The sequence below is a fragment of the Labeo rohita genome, chromosome 16, assembly GCF_022985175.1.
Source record: "Labeo rohita strain BAU-BD-2019 chromosome 16, IGBB_LRoh.1.0, whole genome shotgun sequence".
Lineage (NCBI taxonomy): Eukaryota > Metazoa > Chordata > Actinopteri > Cypriniformes > Cyprinidae > Labeo > Labeo rohita.
In genome coordinates, this window is record NC_066884.1 from 5,492,788 (window position 1) to 5,502,237 (window position 9,450).

A 9,450-nucleotide genomic window follows, 5' to 3' on the forward strand; every position below is an offset into this window, starting at 1 on the left:
CATAGCCTAGTTGCATTTTATTACGTTCAGAAATAATACTACCAGCAGGCTGTCACAAACGCGGTCTCTGTGGCTCCCTCCGACCCCCGTCAGTGGGAACCATCACCGGACTTTTAAGTCACTACATCTCCCACAACCCCGTACCTGGGATCTCCACTTCCGGGTCCCCCCCCGGGTTCACTTCCCCTTGTCGGCCATTTGTAGACCGCCAGGTTGGCGGGACTCTTTGCGAAGTTTTGGTTAGTCTGACTATTCAATCCTGAGCGTTTTTCTTGTGTTTGCCTACCTGTTGCCTACCGGACTGTTTGTTTATCGTGTTTGATTCATTGCTGCCTGCCCCGACCTTTCGCCTGGACTATCGTTTACTCTGTGGATTACCTGTGTTGCCCCTGTCTGCTGTGGATTTAACTCTGCCTGTTGTACTTCTATTTTGTCCAATAAAGTTATCGCACATGGATCCCACGTCTCCGGATCAGTCACTGACCGCGTTACAGAAAACTTCGCCACCTTCGGATCCAGCGACAACTCCGGCATCTTCCGCGACGGAACCCACGACGGTACTCCAGATAACATCGGAGTAGTCCGCACAAGCCTCAACGCTTCTGATGCACCAGCAACAACTGGATCGTCTTACCGATCTCACGGGACAGCTAGTGAGGGTGTTGCAAGGCTTACAGCTAACTCCTCCAGCCGCACCGCCTCCCGCGACCACGCCACCGCCGGGAGCTGCATCTGTTGCCGCCAGCCCACGGCTCGCATTCCCGGAGAAATTCAACGGTTCGCCAGCCAAATGTAAGGGGTTTCTCCTACAATGCTCGCTTTTCGTTAACCAACAACCACATCTGTACCCCACGGATGAATGCAAGATTGCGTTTGTGTGTTCACTTCTCTCCGGGAGAGCGTTAGAGTGGGCCACCGCGGTCTAGCGTTTAGATCGTCCCACCATTTCCTGCTTTCCAACAACGCTTTAAGGAGGTATTTCAGCCCAGCACGGAAAACGGTGAGGCGGGAGAACAGATTATGGCCTTGCGGCAGGGCAGGAGGACCGCCGCGGATTACGCACTCAGTTTTTGCACGCTAGCAGCCCAGAGTGGATGGAACGACGGACCTCTCAAGCTCCACTTTCGCAAGGGGCTGAACCCGGATCTACAGGTGGAGCTGGCCTGCCGGGATGAGGGCCTCACTCTGGAACAGTATATCGACCTCTCCATCCGGGTAGATAACGTCTTGCGAGCCCGCAAGTCTAGTCGGCTGCTCACTTCTGTGCCTCAGACCACACCCACCTCCGAAGCAGCGCCCGAGCCGATGCAGATCGGTACCACTAAGTTATCCATGGAGGAGAGAGAGAAGGCTCCGGGGCAACCTGTGCCTGTACTGTGGTCAACCAGGACACATCAGGGCTAACTGCCCTACTCGACCACCATGCCCGTCAACGTCGGTGAGTTGTGACGAATTTTCTTCCAATCGATGTGAAATACCAGTAATTTTGGGCTCAGGGGATGTATTGGTCGAAGCTACTGCTTTAATTGACTCTGGCGCGGCTGGGAACTTTATTGACGTGGACTTCGTCACTGCTAATCGCTTGCCTGTTGTTTCTTGTTCTTCACATGTCACAGTGGCCGCCCTCGACGGGCGACCGCTAGGATCAGGAAAGATTCGCCATACCACCAACGACCTCACCCTCCGGATCGGACCCTGCCATCTCGAGACTATCCGGTTCTTTGTCATCTCATCACCTCACTCACCCATCATCTTGGGCTACCCGTGGCTCAATCTACATGGACCAACCATCGCCTGGGCTGACTGCACCATCACTCGCTGGTCTTCCCGCTGCCAAGAACACTGTCTCCAACCCAAGATCAGGTCAGAAGCCCCTCCCATGATCCACTCAACCAAGAATGTCATACCCACCGAATATCAGGACCTGCTCGAGGCCTTCAGCCACCTTAAAGCCACCCAGTTACCGCCGCATCGTCCAGGAGACTGCGCTATCGACCTTATCCCTGGGGCCACTCCACCCAGGGGGCGCGTTTTCCCACTGTCCCAAGCTGAGTCAGCGGCCATGAACACCTACATTCAGGAGGAGCTGGCCAAGGGCTTCATCCGGCCTTCCACCTCACCGACGTCGGCAGGTTTCTTCTTCGTTAAGCAAAAGGACGGCGGCTTTCGTCCGTGCATCGACTACCGTGGATTCAATGAAATCACAGTCAAGTATCGCTACCCACTCCCGCTAGTACCTTCCGCCCTGGAGCAACTACGCACGGCCAAGATATTTACCAAGCTGAACCTGCGCTCTGCCTACAACCTCATCAGGATTCGCTCAGGGGACGAGTGGAAGACCGCTTTCTCCACCACCTCGGGTCGCTATGAATACCGGGTGATGCCCTTCGGTCTGGCCAACAGTCCGTCCTTCTTCCAGGCCTTCATCAACGAGGTATTTCGAGACATGCTGAACCGTTGGGTAATCGTTTACATCGACGATATTCTCATTTATTCCAACTCATACACTGAACACGTTAAACATGTCCGAGCCGTGCTGCAACGCGTAATCGCTCACCAACTCTCACGCATGCATGAGCCCGACCTTCCTCCCAGCTCCTCTGAAACCATTCTGCCCACCTCCATGATTGTGGCACCCGTCTCATGGGACATTATGACCGAGATATCCGAGGCCCAGACCCAGGATCCGCCCCCAGCTGACTGCCCAGATAACCTCATCTACGTTCCTCTCTCTCTCCGCCCCCGGGTTCTGGTGTTTTAGGTTTCCAGCCGCCCCTGTTCCCCTGGTCAGGGGAACCCTCAGAACTTCCAGCGGTCAACTCCTGGTTCCAACAGAGTGAGAAGACATACGTTGCCATACGTTGCACTGAGACCAGGCCAACCGCAGGCGCGACCCAACCCCCCTGACGAGCCCGGACAATGGGTGTGGCTTTCGACCCGGGACCTCAGATTACGCCTGCCCTGCAAAAATTAGGGGGGCTCTGTCACAAACGCAGTCTCTGTGGCTCCCTCCGACTGCCGTCAGCGGGAACCATCACCGGACTTTTAAGTCACTACATCTCCCACAACCCCGGGTTCACTTCCCCTTGTCGGCCATTTATAGACCGCCAGGTTGGCGGGACTCTTTGCGAAGTTTTGGTTAGTCTGACTATTCAATCCTGAGCGTTTTTCTTGTGTTTGCCTACCTGTTGCCTACCGGACTGTTTGTTTGATTCATTGCTGCCTGCCCCGACCTTTCGCCTGGACTATCGTTTACTCTGTGGATTACCTGTGTTGCCCCTGTCTGCTGTGGATTTAACTCTGCCTGTTGTACTTCTATTTTGTCCAATAAAGTTGTCGCACATGGATCCCACGTCTCCGGATCAGTCACTGACCGCGTTACACAGGCCTACAACGTGTTATAATACCAACATTATAAACACACATAGCCTTTTTTAGTTCCCCGCACTCCACAATAAATCCTTTAAATTTAACCGTATTCAAAAAAGACCAAAGATAAAAAAAAATCTATAACTTATTTATTTCTAAGGACCAAATATAATATAATGCAGTATATTATATAATAATATAAGCACAGCTATAAACAAGGCACAACAATTTAAAGCGAAACTGAAAGTATGGGCTCACATATCGCTCTCATTCTGCCCAAATCCAAATGTTTCCATAGTCGCAATGTATTTAAAGCTAAACCATTATTTATGAAATTAACTGGGCTTTGTACGTTCCAATATCGACGGAAATAAGTCATAGTAAACAAAAAAGTGCCGCAGTGTAGTGGACCGGTGATCACACTGTACGGCACAGACTAATACAGACTATTTCACAAGTTCACCCTTACATCTAATCTGGTTGAATAAACAGTAAGCATATTTTGGCGTGCTGTCCTGGGGGAGGGCTCCGAGCCCGGAATATGGCCCGAACCCAGAGAACCTCCCCCATCCCAAGTATAGGATGAGGATAGATTAAGAGTGAGGAGTTGGGGTGGAGGGGGGATGCCGAAAAACAGTCGAATGACGGAGGTAAGTCAGCTGTGTGCATGTATCTGACTTGTGCTAGTTTGGATGATTGGCTAGACGAGTTGCACCTGTGCCAAATTAGTTGATTATCTGATCGCGCTCCTCCCGAACTTTGTTATCAAACATCATTTAAACTGACTAGTGTAACTTTTTATCTGGGTGAATCTGTGTTTTATTTTAATAATGAACAGGCTGCGCTGTTCGCAATGAATATGTGCGCATGAGGCGCTGACACGATCAAATAGCTAAAATATAAAAACTTTCTATTATACACTAACATTCTATTTCTACACTAACATGTGCGAGTTAGTGTTTTTCATGTTTAAAATACCAGAATTTTTCAGGTTGATTATTTAACAATTTTATTGTTTTTTCATAGACGCCTTGAGAAGCTTTTAATTGGATAGTTATAATCCTTTAATATTTTGGGTAACATGCTTGAGTCACACACAGACTTAAACATTCAGCAAGTGAATCACAACAATGGTGACAACTCAATTTTACTTTTATTAACTGTAACGATAACCATTTTATTAGCTTTTTTTGTTATGCTACTACTGACACAAGACAGCAAATAAAATTGCCAAATAAAAACAACAACAGTAAAACAAAGCAATTACTTAATTTATTCATGCCGCAGTGCACTCTGGGAGTCAGTAAGTAGCTATACTAAGTCAAGAGTAAACCTAAAGTAAAGGATCAAGTACCCCCTGTAGTTCTTTTTTAGTTACTAGAACTCTTGTGTAAGTAAACTATACTAAGCATTTGTCAGTACAACATACTATTCCTATTTCACTTTACTTAGTTTTTTTTAAGACAATTGGTTTGCATCCTTTTTTAAGTAAGCCCGACTAATTAGATTTTACAGTGTGGAAGGAAAACGCTTAACATGCAATTTAGTGCTTTCTGTTCGTATTTGGGGCTTACCTGCTTTCCTGTATTTAAAATGTATTAATAAACTGTATACAGAATTCAGCCTTTTTACACCACTGTATTAGTTCATTAATTGTTTTCTTTTTATGGGGGAGCGGCTTACATTCATATACTGGGCTATTCTGCTTGTCTGTATGCTTTATTAATAAGGTGTGTACTGAATTTGGTCCTCCAGTGTTTTACATTAAGTGACATAACACAAAGAACACAAAGTCTCTTGAGGGAATGCAAAACTTTTGTGATTGAATGCAAAAAAATCTGAAAAAAATATTTTTTCCTCCCACCCCAAATTTTTCCACCATCATGTCCCTTCCGAGGCTCCATAGAAATTCATATAATATAAAGTGTGGTTTAACTGTATTATATGCAAATACACATCAAGCTAATAGCCAATCACATGCTACCAATGAGTTTTTATAGCTCCCAGACAGAACCAGAACTAAAAACACTGCTGTGATCGACACTTGGATGTCCATCAGAAAGTTTGAGGTGTAGTTTGAGGTGTTTTTTAAATCTTTTTTTGTACCAGTCAGAATTGTTTAAAAAGGTCAACAAAATGTAATGATGTCAACTAAATGTCATAAAAAATGTTGAAAAAGCTTAAATATAATAATGAAATATACTGTGCTACTTTTAGACAATGAAGAAGATGGGAGTTCCTGGGAAAATTCTGTGTGTCCTGATGCTGCTGTGAGTATGAAATCATTAAATTAATGGCATGAAATTAATTCATGCCAGAATTGCTTGGGTTATTGGGCTTTGGATAAAAAAAACTGCTACTGATCTCTGAATAAGGAATTTAATATAAAGCTATATATTTACGCCTTTATTGAATGTAGAACCACTGTCACCAGTGGAGCTTGGATCAACTTAGATTTAGATGCATTTGGGAAATGCAGCCCTGGTAATTTCACCAAGAGGTGGCATGTATCACATATAAGTCAGCTGCTGTGGAAAGTGTGAAGGCAAAACAGAGCCACCAGATAAATGCTTGATAATTATCAAATGGCAGTACCAAGGTAAAATGACCCTACAGGCTGAACCCAGCATTTTTAAGAGTGTATATTTGGCAATTAATAAATCTAAAATGATTTACTTTAAATAAATCACAGAATGGCCCTACAAATGTACAGCTCACAGCTGAAGCAGATTCAGTATCTCCAATATAATTAACCTTCACAAAATATAGAATGTGTGCAAGCTTCTCTAAATGTACTATAAAATGCCTTTCTCTTCAGTGATATCAGAACTAAAAACAGTTCTGCATTCAGCTAACAAAAAGTGGTTTCTGGATGTCTATCAGGATTCATGAGATATTCATTTAATTTTTTTTTCTCTATAATTAACTGTTTTTACAGATATATTTATGACCCTGGACCACAAAACCATTCTTTTGTTGCACGGGTATATTTGTAGCAATAGCCAAAAATACATTGGATGGGTCAAATTTATAGATTTTTCTTTTATGCCAAAAATCATTAGGATATTAAGTAAAGATCATGTTCTATGAAGATATTTTGTAAATTTCCTACTGTAAATATACCAAAACGTAATTTTTGATTAGTAATATACATTGCTATGAACTTCATTTGGACATCTTTAAAGGCAATTTTCTCAATATTTTGATTTTTTGGCACCCTCAGATTCCAGATTTTCAAATAGTTGTATCTCGACCCGATATTGTCCTTTCCTAACAATGTAACCATACATCAATGGAAAGCTTATTTATTCAGCTTTCAAGTGATGTATAAATCTCAATTTTGAAAAATTTACACTTATGACTGGTTTTGTGGTCCAGGGTCACATTTTGTTCAACAAAACATTACCAACACACAGAACAAATACATTTGTTCGTCAATTACTGTATAATCACATTCCAGCTGAACTAAAGATTTGAGTATAGAGTGAACTTATAATTGACTGTTTTCACTTGAATGTACAGTATTTTTAAAAGTTACAGCTAAAACCTTTACCATTTGTATTGCTTTATTCTCTGCTATAGCCACAGTCTCTGGGGAGAATGATTAACTTAAATTCAACTTGGTAATGACTTTCCTAAAAAAAAAACTGCCTTTAACTATAGGGAAGGAATCACTTGCTTTGTGATTGACTCACTGCTTTCCTACTTTCTTATTGCCTTTATATGGAACTCCATAAACTTAAGAATGAAAGTAAACCATTTATTTGCTAGAATTATTTTCAGTGTGTTATTGACACTTGACTTCCCGTAATTCAAGAGAAACAGCCTTATGGGGTTTCTATGTGTTACGCTGCCTGTAACAGAAGTTAAAGAAGGAAAGAAGCCACACGCTTTGTGATTCACTGTATTAGTGAATCATAGTGGTCGAAAAATACATGCTAAGACCGTGTGGTCACTAGACTAGAATGACAAGTAGGTTTTGTAAAATTACAGAAAGAAAAGAATGAATGATTTAGAAAAATCTTTGGGGACCATATGTCACACAGTTTGTTTAGCACATACACACACCCTATAAGCTGACATATACGTTCACACAGGATATAACTTCAGGGTCAAGTGTGGTTTGATGGATGAGGCAAGGACTCAAACCCAGAGAGCAATGGGTCTTTAATGGGCTCAAAATGAAAACAAAAAGACAACAAAAACGACACATAAGACTAGACAAGTGCACATGGTGTTTTGTGACTGGTTTACCAATAACTCAAAGTTTTCCTGCCTGCTTACCGGTGTGTAAGACTATGTTGTAGTGTGTGTGTTTTTGAGGGCTTGTGTGTCATGTTTGAGGGCAAAGTTTGTTGTTGTTGTTGTTGTTGTTGTTGTTGTTTTCAGCCAGATTGAATGGTTTTGAGTGGAGAGTTTTATTTTGATCTGAAAATAGGAAGTTTGGAAAATTGGGTGAGATTTGTGTTTAGAGTTTTGAGGAAAGAAGGCATAATTAAAAAATATATGTTTAAAGGGGTCCTTTTATGCTCTTTTACAAAGTCATAACAACACATAAACAATGTTGTTAGTTTAATCCATTTGTGTTTGTCCTGTGGGCAGGGTGATGATGTTATGATGTCCTTACCCTGTACAGCTGAGGTTCACTCCATTTATATGTGCACACTTCCCTATGTGTTGAAAAAAAATGTTGTAAAAATATCAGGATTGCACATAAAAGTCAGAATTTCTGCCTGCTTTCTCCACTGATGTCCATTTAATAAAAGTTTTGGAAGTGCCTGCCTACCAAACTAAATTCCCATTGCATTCCCATTTTTCATTGCATTTATTCATTTGGCAGACATTTATTCAAAGCAACAGTGCATTCAAGCAATACATTTTTGTTGACCTGATATTCTGATTCTGTTCCACAGACTGCACAACAGTATTCAGCAACAGCAAGTGTTTAATGATATAAAAACACTCAGTCTCCCTGCAAATTATAAAATTGGCTGGATGGAATCTCTGGATGACAACAAACTTATTTCTGACATCACTATTCCTGGTACCCATGACAGCTTGGCCCTTTATGGAGGATTCTTAGCAAAATGTCAGGCATGGTCACTAGAGGACCAGCTAAAGGCCGGGATACGCTACTTCGACTTGAGAGTGTTTGGGGCCGAATTGAAAATTAAGCATGGACCGTTTGACCAACGTACAACTTTCCCTATTGCTTTCAACACAATTAGGAAATTTTTATCTGAATATAAATCAGAGACAGTGTTGGTCAGAGTTAAGCCTGGGGGTAAATCGAAAGATAAAGTCCCAAATTTAGTTGCAGAGGAGATTAAAAAGGTCCCTGATTGCTGGGTTTCAGATAAAATACCAAAGATTGGTGAAGTACGAGGAAAGACTGTATTTGTTCAGAAAGATGCCTTTAAGCTGGGTATCTCTTCACATGGAACTGATAAGCCTAATGACTATATAGTAGTTAGTGTTAAAAATAAAAAAGAAAAAATTATTTCCCATCTAAAGTACTCTGCAGACAAAAAGAATAGACTTAATCATATTGTTTTGAACTATTCAAGTGGCACAGGCATACCTAGATTGATGCTTCATAGAAACCCCAAAAGTCTGGCAAAGAATATCAACCCTTGGCTATATGAATATCTCAATAACGAATCTAAGAAAACCAATCCCAAGCCTTGTTTTGGGGTGATAGCTATGGACTTTCCAGGCTTGGATTTGATTAGAAAGGTCACCGAATTTAATTAGCAGATGTTTCAGGCTGTTATTATCAAATTAATATGCCCAGCTTCTGACTGATTCTGTTCCTTACATACTTTTTAATTTAGTTATAAATCAAGATGTGCAACTGATCTGAGCTTTTATAGAGATGCTCTGTTCATGTTTGTTTATGGTTTTGTCACAACATATGCTACTGCTGGTCCTGTATGCTGAACAAGATAAACATAAAATATATTCACAGATATTCTTTTTCCTGGCAAAGGAATGGGATTTTGTCTCTCATTTTTAAAGTGAAATTATGCCATCATCTGTAACTGTAATACCATAATTACATCTTTATTCTTGTCTTTTCCT

At 42.1% G+C, this 9,450-nt stretch overlaps 1 protein-coding gene across 1 annotated transcript; it reads left to right on the top strand.

Moving 5' to 3' along the window:
* The first annotated feature begins 5,412 nt into the window (after positions 1-5,412).
* Positions 5,413-9,123, top strand: LOC127178961 (1-phosphatidylinositol phosphodiesterase-like). Its single transcript, XM_051132170.1, has 3 exons — positions 5,413-5,450; positions 5,587-5,639; positions 8,283-9,123. The coding sequence occupies exons 2-3, from the start codon at positions 5,590-5,592 to the stop codon at positions 9,121-9,123; spliced, it is 891 nt and encodes a 296-aa protein (XP_050988127.1). The 5' UTR covers positions 5,413-5,450; positions 5,587-5,589.
* The last annotated feature ends 327 nt before the right edge of the window (positions 9,124-9,450 follow it).

Bases quoted from the DNA above. Each gene is read 5' to 3' on its own strand.
- LOC127178961 (XM_051132170.1), top strand. From the start codon at position 5,590: ATGAAGAAGATGGGAGTTCCTGGGAAAATTCTGTGTGTCCTGATGCTG. The intron at 5,640-8,282 runs GTGAGTATGAAA...TCTGTTCCACAG, and splicing joins CTGTGTGTCCTGATGCTGCT to ACTGCACAACAGTATTCAGC.